The sequence below is a fragment of the Psammomys obesus genome, unplaced genomic scaffold (genome assembly GCF_907164565.1).
Source record: "Psammomys obesus unplaced genomic scaffold, mPsaObe1.curated_primary_1811, whole genome shotgun sequence".
Classification (NCBI taxonomy): Eukaryota; Metazoa; Chordata; class Mammalia; order Rodentia; family Muridae; genus Psammomys; species Psammomys obesus.
Genome location: NW_026596134.1, coordinates 16,380,806 through 16,395,508, shown reverse-complemented (window position 1 = coordinate 16,395,508; position 14,703 = coordinate 16,380,806). Strand labels below are relative to the sequence as shown.

The 14,703-nt window shown below is 39.0% G+C and overlaps 1 protein-coding gene and 1 non-coding gene across 2 annotated transcripts; both read left to right on the top strand.

Annotated features, from left to right (window-relative positions):
• Positions 1–312: 312 nt before the first annotated feature.
• On the top strand, positions 313–442 carry LOC129666257 (small nucleolar RNA SNORA17). Its single transcript, XR_008718543.1, has one exon. It is a non-coding gene; the product is annotated as a small nucleolar RNA SNORA17 (small nucleolar RNA).
• Positions 443–2,363: 1,921 nt separating this feature from the next.
• LOC129666088 (non-histone chromosomal protein HMG-17-like) lies at positions 2,364–3,940 on the top strand. The gene is made up of 2 exons (XM_055593110.1): positions 2,364–2,386; positions 3,604–3,940. Exons 1-2 carry the CDS (start codon positions 2,364–2,366, stop codon positions 3,938–3,940), a joined length of 360 nt encoding a protein of 119 aa, XP_055449085.1.
• The last annotated feature ends 10,763 nt before the right edge of the window (positions 3,941–14,703 follow it).

Below are 14,703 nucleotides of genomic sequence, written 5' to 3'. Positions count from 1 at the left end.
ATTTTCAGAGGTTAGTTACTCTTCACATCGACTTTCTTGTGCTTCTTTCATCATGACTAGCTAGCTATAGTCTTATGCCAATTGATATCAAAGATGCTTTCTGAGAAATGCATCATTATGTCATTTTCTTATTGTGAAACTATACTAGAGGGTATTACCAAAATAAACTGGTTACTCAGTAGGAGATATAATCTTATTGAGACCACTATAAGAGGTGTTGTCCATTGGGCTCCATAGGGCACAAAAATGTATCGATAAGATACATTGAATAAAAACATTTTTTTAAAGTTTTAAATAAAGACTTGAATGCTAACTGACCCTAGAGACATTACAGGTGTGGCTGCTGTGTCACATGTGTCAATAAGTGGCAGAGAGAAGAGAGAGCGTGTCTATTCTCAGTGTTCCGAGCTATGAATATCTGAAGGATTAGTAGCCTAACACTCCCTGGAAAAAGGAAGACTGAGATGACCACCAGTCAGGCTATGACCAGGCTAAGATGGGTCCCAGGGTAGGGAGAAAGCTGGAGTCTATGAGAAAACCCCTCCTGGGGTCATCGGCTCAGGAGGAGTGAGTCTGACAGACAACCCTTGCACGGGACCACTCGGGCAGGCCCAGGCAAGAAGCAAGCCAGAGACAACCACCAGCCTGCTCCACGGCACATGAACAGGAAGTTAGCACAAAGGGATCACCAGTTAGGCTTCACATAGGCCTGGGTAGTGGGGCCTGCCCGACATGACCCCTGCCTGGTGCCATGATGCCTGAAAGGAGCATAGCACTCTTCATACCGCTCCTGAGATGACCCCACAGAGTCAGACCTCAGGTGTCTCTAAGAGGCAAGTCAGGGGGGCAAAACTGAAAGAGAAAGAGAAACCTAAGGATGTAGGCACAATGAAAAGAGGAAGAACTGGACTTGAGGGTAGTGAAGATCAGCTTGATGTGAGTTGCTCGTGATGCCTTCTGGTACTATGGTAGTGTCCTGGCCCTAGTATGTTTATCCTATCTTATAGGTCTAGTACTCACTTATAAGTGAGTATATGCCATGTGCCGTGTGTGTCTTTCTCCTTCTGGGATACTTTTAGTGATTTATCTTAAACATGCAGTTTAAAATACTGTAGTTTAAAAGACTGTCATCTATTTGTGAACAACCACCCATTAGAAGAGATATAAATACACTATCAAACACTTACATGATAATTTGCCTTGAAGATTTACAAAGAGAAAGAGTATTGACAGCTAAAACTTACAAAGCTAGAAACATTTTAAAGTACCTTAACTCTAGCACATAATTTAAGTCTCATGAAAACCCATTGAGGTAGGCAATATCAGAAAGGCCATCTCCATCTTAAAGAAAGAGAAAACATTGATTTTAGGTATAGCTCAAGGAAAAAGATAAGCATGAAATTGTGGCCACATGATGAGCACTTAGTTTGTTTGACAGACAAATGAAATCGGACTTAATCTAATCATGAAATGTTTTGTATAGCAAACCACTGGAACATTTCATTCCATAAATTGTCTTTAGAACCAGAGGGTATGACAGTGAATAGAGTCATACTATAGAAAGGACTTTGCCTGGATCTTTTCTGGTTTTTTTTATTATTATTATTCTAGAGTTCTTTGCTTTTGGATATTTGCATATTCAGTGGGAAAGAATTACATTTGTTTGCATCATTATAAAGTTGGATCTATTTCCATATGAATATCCTTTTGCAATGCTTTCTGGATTTATGTTCTCAGTGGAATAAACTGACTAACCATCATTCTACATGGGTCCCTCTTTTTGGGGACCTTTTTCTCAAGTGAAATACAGCTGTATCTGCAGTGAGCACAAGGCATCAATGTGAACTGAAACTTGTTTGTTCTTTAGGATTATGCAATAGTACTGCTTTATCATGGGTCTCAATTCTACTAGTTAATGGCTGGTAAATTTCCACATTGTTCCATTGCCTCCTTAAAACCACTGCTCTGACCTTTTTATATAGAAGCTTAATATTCTTCACTTGCCAATACTCTAAATATTATTTATTCTGCTACATTTTTATATTAACTTACAATAAAATAACATACTTTCATACAATACTGCATAATTTTTGTCTGTTATGACTCCTGCTGAGGCGTAAATACTAGCATGGAAAGTAAAGTTTATGTGTTGGGATATTAATTCTCAGTATTTATAAGTGAGGTCTTTATGAGGCAATCAGGTTTTCCAGAGGGATTTATAGGGAGAGATTTCGATCTGTTGACTAACTGTATTAGTTACTGCAAGAGCAAGAAATTATAATGTGGAAGTGAAGAAGCACTGAGTACAACCCCAAGAAGGATCAAATCCGAGCCACAATATTGCTCTGTCCAGTGCCACCATCATGCCCAAAAGAAAGGCTGAAGGGAATTTTTTTCCTTGCAACAATTTTTTTTTACTGTTTATTATTATTATTAGTTACATTTTATTAACTCTGTATCCCAGCTGTAACCCACTTCCTTATTCCCTCCCAATCCTACCCTCTTCTCCTCAGCTTTTCCCTGCCCCTTTCCAAGTCCACGGATTGGTGAGGACCTCCTCTACTTTCATCTGGCCCTGTTTTATCAGGTATCTTCAGGACTGGCTGCAAAGTCCTCCTCTGTGGCCTAGCAGGACTGCTCCTCCCTTAGGGGGTGGGGAGGTCAAAGAGACTGCCATTGAGTTCCTGTCAGAGATAGTTCCTGTTCTCCTTACTATGGGAAATCAATTGGTTATTGAGCTACCACGAGCTTCGTCCGAGCAAAGGTTCTAGGTTATATCCATAGATGGTCCTTGGTTGGAGAAACAGTTTCAGAAAAAAACCCTGTGCCCAGATATATTTGGTCCTTGTGGAGCTCCTATCCTTTCCACGTCATACCAACTCCCCTTCTGCCGAAGGTTTGGTTGTGAGTCTTAGTATCTGTTTTAAAACGCTCCTTGGTAGAGTCTTTCAGATGCCTTCTGTGGTAGACTCCTGTCATACGTCCAAAGCACATCTCATTTGTCTTTCTAAGTGAGGATTGATCATCTTATCCTGTGTCTGCTTTCTTGTTTATCTTCTTTAGGTCTATAGACTTCATTATGTTTATCATATCTTGTAGGTCTATATAAGTGAGTATACACCATGTTTGTCTTTCTCCTTCTGGGATACTTCACTCAGAATGACCTTTTCTAGATCCCTTGCTGCTCAATGATAGCTGGGTTAAGGAAGAAATAAAGAAATTAAAGACTTCCTAGAATTCAATGAAAATGAAGGTACAACATACCCTAATTTATGAGACACAATGAAAGCGGTGCTCAGAGGAAAATTCATAGCACTAAGTGCCTTCAAGAAAAAATTTGTGACATCTCATACAAGCAACTTAATGGCCCAACTGAAAGCCCTAGAGAAAAAAGAAACAAATGCACCCAAGAGGAGCAGACGGCTGGAAATAATCAAACTCAGGGTGGAAATCAATCATCTAGAAACAAATAAAACCATTCAAAGAATCAATAAAACCAAGAACTGGTTCTTTGAAAAAATCAACAAGATAGACAAACCTTTAGCCAAACTAACTAAAAGGCAGAGGGAAACTATCAAAATCAGTAAAATCAGAAATGAAAATGGATTGTAAAGAATATAATGCCAAGGTAAAAGATGAGTTACAAGTAGGATATTCAAGGTTGTCTACTAAAGCTGTTCCTCCAAAGCCAGATCTGAAGCCTGAAAAGACCCCTGAAAAGATGGGAGAGAAGGTACTCAAGGAGAAGAAGGGGAAAGCTGATGTTGTTAAGGATACAAATAATCTTGTGGAAAATGGAGACACCAAAACAGACCAGGCACAGAAAGCTGAAGGTGCTGGAGATGCCAGAAGTACACAGTTATCAGAAATGCACACACCTCACTTGGCATCTCTAGCACCTTCCTCCTGTTGGCTCCCAGAAGAGTTGCCATGGTGTTGACATATGTGGTCACCATGGCACAAAATGCCTTGTGGTATGGGAAAACTGTAAATTCATTTTTGTATCCTCCTCCCCCTTGTACCATCAACATCAACTTAACCCCTTAAAACCAGAGACCTGTTGGAACCTGACCCCTAAAATTGGTTTTATGGTATGATTTTTTGGGTGACCTGGGCTTTACAGTGACATCACTGAGGTTCCTCAGAAGATGGGGGTTTCTTTTATAAAAAAAATTGTGGATCTTCAGACTGATAATGCTAACATTTTCATTTCATTTCCTAAAAGTCAGGTTGGCTATTGAAAAGTTGGTAAACAACATCCTTAATGTGAAATGTCAATGCTCATTCTAAGCCCATTTTCAAAGCATTGGATGCATATTTCATTGGAATTTATTGTGGCTTTCTGATATGGGTAGTCTATACAAGAAGAAAGTTTGGAAGTTCTTGTATACTGTTGATGATTGTCTTCCCATGTTCTGCCTGAAATACCGTTAATTGTTTACAAAAAGTATCTTTACTAAAACTGGATACTCATCAAAAGTGGCTGCATTGTCTTCTACCATGGCCTGGTAAGGCTGCTCCCCCCTCAGGGGGAGGTGATCAACGAGCAGGCCAATCAGATTATGTCAGAGGCAGTCCCTAAGATCAGAAAGGAGAGGAGAACTTCCCCTATCAGTGGACTTGGGGAGTGGCATGCATGCAGAAAGGGGAAGGAGGGTGGGATCGGGAGGGGAGGAGGGAGGGGCTTATGGGGGATACAAAATGAATAAAGTGTAATTAATAAAAAATTAAAAAAAAATCCACAGCTGGAGGCTTCCAAAAAATCCAAAAAAAAACAAAACAAAAACAAAAACAAAAAAAAAACAAAAAACAAAAAACAAAAAAAAAATGGATACTTGTTTTTTATTGCTGAGTAATATTCCATTGTTATACCACAATTTATACCACAAGTTATACCACAATTTGTGCATCCATTCCTCCACTAAGGGGCATCTGGGCTGTTTCCAACTTCTGGCTATTACAAATAAGGCTGCTACAAACATGGTTGTGCAAATGTCCTTATTATGCACTTGAGACTCTTTTGGGTATATGCCTAGGAGTGGTATAGCTGGGTCTTGAGGAAGCACTATTCCAAGTTGTCTGAGAAAGCACCAGAATGGTTGAATTGATTTCCAGAATGGTTGTACAAGTTTACACTCCCATCATCTGTAGAGGAAGGTTCCCCTTTCTCCACAACCTCTCCAGCATGTGTTGTCACTTAAGTTTTGAACTTGGCCATTCTGATGGGTGTAAAATCTCAGGGTCATTTTGATTTGCATTTCCCTGGTGGCTAATGAGGTTGAGCATGTCTTTAAGTGTTTCTCTGCCATTCGATATTCCTCTACAGAGAATTCTCTGTTTAGCTCTGTACTCCATTTTTTAATCCAATTTTTGGATTACTTGATTTTCTTGCTGTTTAACTTCTTTAGTTCTTTATATATACTGGATATTAGTTCTCTGTCAGATATAGGGTTGGTGAAGATCCTTTCCCAATCTGTAGGCTATCATTTTGTTCTGATGACAGTGTCCTTTGCTTTACAGAATCTTTTCAGTTTCATGATGTCCCATTTATTGATTGTTGCTCTTAGAGCCTGTTGCTGTTAGAGCTGTTGGTGTTCTGTTCAGGAAGTTGTCTCCTGTGCCAATGAGTTCAAGGCTCTTCCCCCTTTTTTTTCTAAGCGGTTAGGTGTCTGTTTTTATGTTGGTCTTTGATCCACTTAGAGTTTAGTTTGCAGGTAAATGGTAGAATCTGGAAAAGATCATCCTGAATGAACTATCCCAGGAGCAGAAAGATGCACACAGTATATACTCACTCATATAGACATACAATATAGGATAAACCTATTAAAATCTGTACAACTAAAAAAATTAAGATGGAGGACTCTAGCTAAAATGCTTAATTCCTATCCAGAAAGGCAAAGAGGATGGACATCAGAAGAAGGAGAAAAGAGGGAACAAGTCAGGAGTCTGACACAGAGAACCTCTGAAAGGCTCTGCCCTACAGACTATCAATGCAGATGCTGAGACTTATGGGCAACCTTTGGGCAGAGTGCAGGGAATCTTAGGAAAGAAGTGGGAAACAGTAAGATCTGGAGAGGACAGGAACTCCACAAGGAGAGCAACAGAACCAAAACATCTGAGCACAGGGGTCTTTCCTGAGACTAATACTCTAACCAAGGACCATGCATGGAGATAACCTAAGACCCCTGCACAGATGTAGCCCATGGCAGTTCAGTATCCAAGTAAGTTCCATTGTAATAGACAGGGACTGTCTCTGACATGAACTGATTGGCCTGTTCTTTAATTACCTCCCCCTGAGGGGGAAGCAGCATTACCAGGCCACAGAAGAAGACAATGCAGCCACTTCTGAAGACACCTAATTGTCTAAGGTCAGAAGGAAGGAAAAGAATACCTCCCCTATCAGTGGACTTGGGGAGGCTCAGGCATGCAGAGGGTGGAGGAAGGGATGGATTGGGATAGGAGGAGGGAGGGAACTACAGGGGGGATAGAAAGTGAATAAAGTGTAATTAATAAAGGATTTAAAAAAGAAAGAAAGTAGAAGCACTCATTAGAAGAAATAGAATAAATTGTTGACAAATTCAATGTAAAAAAATAAATAAAAATAAAACTGGATACATGAGACAAAAAACAAGAAATTCTAATACAAGATTGTCTTCTATGATTTTTAACTCACTTCTTGACCTGCCTGCTTACCTTTTTTTCTATTGACTGAGATGAGAACATAAGAGACACTTGTCAATCATGTGTTCTTTAACTACTCAGTCTTTAGAATTATAAACTAAGTAGAATTGTCACTCTATAAATCATCTACTGTCAGGTATTTTTTTAAAATTGATTTTACATTCCTATTGTAGTCCCCTGTCTCCTCTCCTCTCCTCCCCTCTCCTCTCCTCTCCTCTCCTCTCCTCTCTTCTCCCCTCCTCTCCTCTCTTTTCTTCTCCTCTAAACTCCTTTCAAATCCAACTCCTCTGTTTTTCAACAACTTCCCTCCCCTATTCCTCAGATAAGGGCAGCTCCCTCCAGCTAACAACTCACTGCAGCTCATTAAGTCAAATCAGGACTGAGCTAATCTTTCCTTTTGTCCTGATGAGGCAGCCCCACTATGGGGGAGTGATTAGGAATCAGGCAATAGACTCCATGGGAGAGACAGTCTTCTCTCCACTTAATAAGGGTTCCACATGAGGTCTGAGCTGCCCATTTGATGCATCTGTGTAGGGGGCCTAGTTTCAGTCTATGCATGGTCATTGGTTGGTGCTTCAGTCTCTGCAAGCCCCTCTGAGCCCTGGTTAGTTGGGCAGCCATCTTTTCTCTATGGATTTATAGGTTATTGAGAACATCTTACAAAAATATCATTTGTAAATGACTTTGCTAATTTTAATGGTTATGTTCACTTTTCTTTCATTGCATTTTATTGTCACATTGTTTTCTTATTTAATGTAAAGTGAGAACTTGTTAAGACTAATACTTTCTTGGACTTTGCCTACAGACTCTACTTGTTTCCTGGCAACTGCTTCTGATAGTAGTCATTATTAGTCTTAATGATATACTTTACTGCTACAATTTTGTGTTTTGTAGACATTCTCAAGATAAATGGAATCCCAAATATAAGAACTCTTCCGATGACCACACAAGGTATACACTGCAGCTTACGACTGAACATCAAGTACCTTTCATCTAACAGGACCCAGACTTTGAACTTAACTTTCATCTAAAATCCCTTAGCCCTTCTGGAGCAAGTTTGGGTTGAAAACAAGAATCACCTTCCTCAAGTCTGGTGTTCTTTGGGATTATTTTATGTCAGCTTGCATGAGAACATTATAAGATCTGACTGCTCCAGTGCTCCAAGTAATAAAATACCCCCCTTTCCCCTCTTCCCCCAATGACTTGTGCTCATTCATGAAATCTCTGCTTCAGATATTCACATCCTTTCACCTTTCATAAGAAAAGAAATCATGAAAAGTTATCAAACAGATTGATTAAAGTCAGTCATAAGAATCTGTGTCAACAGAGGCAAAAGAAATGTGAAACTTGACCTCCTATGGCACATCTTATTTCAGAAAAGCTGTTTGGTATCAGGGGTGAAAACCAGGTTTCTTCCATGTAACATAATGCTAATTAATGTGAAGGGGGAAATAATGAATATTTGTCATGCCATATGGCAGGCCATAACCTCTTCACACAGTACTCTCTACAAACAAGCATCACTTTTCCGGCTGGTGCCCAAAGTTGTTTCAGAAGATTTCAGCATTTTTATCCAAGCCCATTTCTGAAGTCTCTGTAAGACCCATGAGCTTTGGGGTCTGGACAAAGGAACTTTTCAAGTTTCACATCATTCTTAGAGTCCCCGCACCAGCTGTGAAAATCAATTAGCCCTGGTGAAAATTGAGCTGTTCTACATTCTCAATAATGAAAAAGGCCAACTGCACGGTAGCAATTTTCTCTGTCCTTACAAAGACAGATGAGGACTTAGGATCTTTTTTTCGCAGCTCCATGGAATTGCCTATTACTTCTACTTTGAAAGTTGCCAGGCATGAGAGAAGATTAACACTGAAGACGCTTCAGAGCAGCAGGAATATTATACCACTGCACACCAGTGACATTTGTGACTCCCTCAGGCTGCCATTCAGCCATGAGACAGTCAAAACAACTCCTCCAGAACACATGCCAAAGTCAGTTCCCTCTCCTGGCCCTGCCTTCCTAGATAGCCACAGAAATGGCCCACAGAAAAGGCAAGTGCTATTCATTAAATTGAAAGATCTAATCAGTAGGCATAGGTAACTGTCTATCCAGGAGACAGAATGGAAATGTAGGTTCTAGTGCTAAGAGAGAAGGCACCCAGAGTGGGCAGACAGCCCTGGGAAATGTCAAAAGGCAAATAAACACTCACAGACTCTATCTCTAGTGACTTCTGAAGAATGGGAGATGGATGCAGGTATGGAGTTGGAAGTGGGGATAGTTTTTACTCTTCTTTTAGGATACTGCCTTCCCCATTCTTTCAGTAAACTCTTTCACAATAAAGTAACATTGTAGTAAATCCATTCAGTTAAAGGGTGTTTCCTCCAATTTGGGCATAACGGACTGCATATTCCAGGTGAAAAATTAGAAAGGTAATGTCCTGAATTGTATGTTTAAGCAACATTTCTGGTTAGATCACCAGGTGCCAGTACCCATCCACTTCCAAACTGTGACAGTCGAAACTGCTTCTAGATGTTGCCATATACATCCTTTTTTGGGGAAAAAAAAAAAGACACAGTAGAGTGATGCTTCCTTTTAACTCAAAGAAGAAGGAGAATTGGGGAAATTTTATTTTAGTAAAACTATGGAGAACTTTCCTCAACTGCCACTGATACCTAGCTGCAGCCTACTTTACCGCAATTTATCACCTGGTTATCACCACAAAACTTACATTAAGAGACAGAAGACTGAGTAAACAAGCTGATATTTTCTAACTTATTACTTTTAAGACTGCTTTGTTACTCATTTTAAAGATCTTTTTTTAACCCTTATAATTAATGCAATATTTTCACATTTGTTGTTTCATTTGACTCACAGGTAAGGGAATCAAATTAGATTCCAATTTTTATTATGAAGGCAGATGTGGTGAATGCAAATGACTTGCTTGAGGGTAAATGTCAAGCCTTTCAGAAATAAAATTGGAGCTTTTTCTCTGTGATAGTCTTTCCATGCACCTGAAAAAAAAAATGAGAGCTATTTTATAGCTTAGGCAAAGTTAGTAGAAGTAAGTATTTTTAATTAAAAGTATGAGTTGTGATGGGCTGACATGATAGCTTAGAGGGTAAAGGCACTTGTTGTCAAGGCTAATGAGCTGATTTCCTTCCCTAGCACCCAAGAGGTGGAAAGAGAAGGATTCCTTCATGCTGTCCTTTGACCCTCACATAAGTGTTATGGTATGAATGCACATTCACCAACAAACAGAGAAACATAAGAAAATTATATATATATATATATATATATATATATATATATATATATATATATATATCATGATTTTATAAATAATTCCCCTGTCAATGTTTAGATTGTTTTTCTGTGGCTAACATTTTATTGAAATTGAAATAAAAAGGTCACATAACCCATGATTAACAGATAGGATGAGAAATAGATTTTCAATTGAATTTAGGGTTGAGTGGCAAAGAAAAATAAGAGCAGATATTAATGCTGAACTACTACAATTGCTACAAATTCTTCCTGTCATTCATTCCAATGACTTACATAATACCTAATAATATAAAATACCTGATTTCTTTAAAATAGTAACTGTGACCTCAATATTTTGTTCTCTGTGTTTTGTCCGCAGAAAGAGGTACAATAATAGTCTTGGATGCTAGCATCCACATTTGGGATTGGTGGTTTTATGTAAATAAATTAATGTCTTCCCAAATAAAACTGTGACATACGTGATTTCTGAATTTGTAAATTGATCTTGCCTACTGACGATGCTAAATGGTTGTAGATTTCATACTGTAATGGAGCCACATATGAGTATGTGACACCAAAAAAAAAAAAAAAAAAAAAAAAGGTCTAGTACTGAAGATATAATTTATTCTTCTGTCACATGCTGTTTTATTTTCTAACCACTCCTAAGAATTCCATTAAAATAAACCAAAAGGAAAGAAACAAATGGGACACAATTCTCAGCTACTGTGTGAGGAGGTGGCCGACCGGTGAAAACATGTTTCATTTAAAGCACTTGACAGGTGAAGAATTCAGCGAGTTGCAAATCACTCTAATGGTTGCTAATTTTAAAAGGACTATAAACATTTCAGAACACGTGTTAGCAGAATTGTTTTTACCACATGAGAAAACTCCTCAGGACTGCCAGCAGGTGTTCTAGAGACTGTAAAATAATAAGTATGATGGAAGTTGCTAGATAGACACGATTATTGTAAAACATCCTCTGAAACAATTTTCTCTGGGACCTGGTACATAAGTTGGATGGTCCAGTTGTGAACTATGGTTTTCTGGATAATAAATATGGAATCTGTGCTGTTGACTAGAATCTCAATGCCACATACCCACAGGATTCAGGAAAGCCTTCTCCAGGTCAGGCAGAGAGAATGGGCATAGCCTGTGCAAATTGGGCATAAGTATGTGCAAATTTTGGCAGTGTGTAGAGAAATCATCTGTTACAGCTTTCTCTTCCCAGATGTTTAAGCCATGAGACTTCTTCCCTCTGTAAATCTCCAGCAAGGACTACCTAAACCTGCCTTCTTGTTCTGCTGTATACCACAAATCCACCTCTTTGATTCAATGTATAAAATAAAGGGCTCTGAGTTTCTAGGTTTCTGTTGTTGGTACATATCCATCAGAGCCCACCTGCTCACCCATTCAATCCTGGAGATCCTTTTCCTATAGCCCTCTTTCTTTTTTTTTTTCAAAGTTCTTTTATTTTTAATTTTATTTTTCTTATTAGTTACATTTTGTTAACTCTGTGTACCAGCTGTATCCTCCTCCCTCATTCCCTCCCCAACCCTACACTCCCTCCCTGGTCTCCTCCCTGCCCCTTTCCAAGTCCACTGATAGGAGAGGACCTCCTCCCCTTTCATTTGACCCTGTTTTATCAGGTATCTTCAGGGCTGGCTGCAAAGTCCTCCTCTGTGGCCTAACAGGACTGCTCCTCCCCTGGGGGAGTGGGGAGGTCAAAGAGCCTGCACTTGAGATTCTGTTAGAAATACTCAGCAATCAAAAAGGAAGAAATGATGAAATTTGCAGGCAAATGGTGGGATCTAGAAAAGATCATTCTGAGTGAAGTATCCCAGAAGGAGAAAGACAAACATGGTATATACCCGTTTATATAGACCTACAAGATATGATAAACATAATGAAATCTACACACCTAACAAAGATAATCAAGAAAGTGGACACGGGCGAAGATGATCAATCCTCATTTAGAAAGACAAATGGGATGTGCATTGAACGTATGACAGGAGTCTACCACAAAAGGCATCTGAAAGACTCTACCTAGCAGTGTTTCAAAGCAGACACTAAGACTCATAACCAAACCCTCGGCAGAGGCAGGGAATCATATGAAAGAAGGGGAGTTAGTATGATATGGAAAGGATAGGAGCTCTACAAGGACCAAATATATCCGGGCACAGGGTCTTTTCTGAGACTGACACTCAACCAAGGACCATCTATGGATATAACCTAGAACTTCTGCTCGAATGTGGCCCGTGGTAGCTCAGTAACCAAGTAGTTTTCCAAAGCCCTTTTTCGTATTCCTCTGTCACTGCCAGTCAGGTTTCCAGGACAAGGCAGTAGTAGACAGTACGCGGTGATGATTATAACTTTGAACTGTGAAATTAACCGTTCTCCTTTATGTTGTCAAAGCAATTATTCACAGCCACAGAAAAGACACTGGGAACAGGGTCTTTTCTGAGACTGACATTCAACCAAGGACCATGTATGGATATAACCTAGAACCTCTGCTCAGATGTAGCCTGTGGTAGCTCAGTAACCAATTGGTTTCCCATAGTGAGGGGAACAAGACTATTTCTAACAGGAACTCAATGACTGGCTCTTTGGCCTCCCCACCCCCCAAGGGAGGAGCAGTCCTGTCCTGTTAGGCCACAGAGGAGAGCTTTGCAGCCAGTCCTGAAGATACCTGATAAAACAGGATCAGATGAATGGGGAGGAGGTCCCTCCTATCAGTGGACTTGGAAAGGGGCATGGTGGAGATGAGGGAGGGAGGAAGGGACTGGGAGGGAATGAGGGATCAGGACACGGCTGGGACATAGAGTTAATAAAATGTAACTGATAAGAAAAAAATAAAATTAAAAAAAAAAAGAATTTTAAAACATAAGTAGATGTAGCTTCAGTAGTCTTGCCTATGTGAAACTATGCTGGGGAAAAGAGATCCGAATCCTGTTCTGGCCACCTAAGGGAGAGTTTAGGAACCAAAGAAAGACTTTGTAACCTCTCATGGGACATGCGACTTCCTACTGACTCCCTGTTGAAATTTAATTTACTGTTGTAGCAATAATTTCAGAACAAACCTAGGTCACCTTATCTTCTTAAGGGAGTGAATGTCAACTATTTCCGGTATCTATGATGCTTTCCCTTCTGAATGAGGATTAAGCATCTATCTCCTCCAGTCCTTCTTGTTGTTTAGCTTCTTTAGGTCTGTAGACTGCAGTATTTTTATTCTATATCCTGTGGGTAATATCCTCTTATATGTGAATGTATACCATGTGTGTCTTTCTGCTTCTGGGTTACCTCACTCGGGATGATCTTTTCTAGTTTCTCCCATTTGCCTGCAAATTTCAATGATTTCCTTGTTTTTAATAGCTGAGTAGTATTCTGTTGTGTAAATACAACACAATTTCTGTATCCATTCTTTATCTGAGGGACATCTAGGTTGTTTTCAAATTCTATCTATTACAAATAAAGCTGCTATGAACCTAGTTGAACAAAGGCCCTTGTTTGGTGAAGCATCTTTGAGATATATGCCCAGGAGTGGTAAAGGAAATAAGGGAGAGGGCTACAACTGGATACAAAGTGAATAAATTCTAAATAATAATAATAATAATAACAGAAAACAAAGGCTCAAATACAGAGATCGACATTGAGAGAAACAAAAATATTTGATTACTATTTACTAATAATTAATGGTATTTGTATGTTCACAGATATTTTCAAAACCATTTATTTATTTTAATACACTTAAATAAACACTAGTATTCATATAGCAGAAAACAATTCAAAAGGAAATTTTTCACATGACAGATACAAGAATAGTCATGTCTGCAATCTTTTTGGAAACAAATACATTTAAAATGAATTTTTAATAAGGCACATTAGATATTAAGCAAGTTACTATTTATGCTGTTCTATTGGTCCTTCGCAACTGGATGAAGAATATTTTTTATCCCTTCCATGGGTTCTCAATCTGTGGGTAAGCATCCTTGGGGATGGAACAAAAAGAATGGATTCTCTCACAGCGTCTTCTAATACCACCTTAAAACATAAATATTTATATTATAATTCTTAATAATAGCAAACTACAGTTATGAAGTTGCAACAAAAATAATTTATGGTTGGGGGTTTTGTTATAATGTTCTTGTGGAATGTATACAGTTTACTCTTGTTCATTCAAATGCTGATTTCTCTACTCCAGTATCTGGTTTCAATGGGACATTGCACTGTGATGCTTATTCTAAGCATCACCTCTCTCAAGTTTGTATAAACATGCTACCATGATCAATGAAGAGAATAGGGTGGGACAGCCTGGTCTCCAGAGGAGAGGAGTTGGAGGAGAGATCAGAGAGGAGAGGACCAAGAAATATCAGCAGAAATGAATCAATGTAAGATATGACTGAAAAGCAAACATAATATGGGAAATCTGAATGGCAGAAAGTTATGCCACCTTGGAGGTTTAGAATGGAGTAATTATTGCCCAGCATTGTTCTCTAGGATAATTAAGTAAATCCTAGTTTCTGTGTGTTGATTTGGGTATATAACTGGTTTAGGAATAACCACTGTTGAACCACAAGATAAATCAATATTAAATATCAATAATCATCATCAAGGGTGTCACTACAAAATGAGAAAGTACATAGAAAGACAAATGAGATGTGCATTGGACGTATGACAGGAGTCTACCGCAGAAGGCATCTGAAAGACTCTACCTAGCAATGTTTCAAAGCAGACACTAAGAATCATAACCAAACCATGGCAGAGTGC

Excerpts from the sequence above, each read along its gene's own strand:
- LOC129666088 (XM_055593110.1), top strand. The coding sequence starts at position 2,364 with ATGCCCAAAAGAAAGGCTGAAGG. Across the intron at positions 2,387-3,603 it reads CCCAAAAGAAAGGCTGAAGG|GGATTGTAAAGAATATAATG; the intron begins GAATTTTTTTCC and ends AGAAATGAAAAT.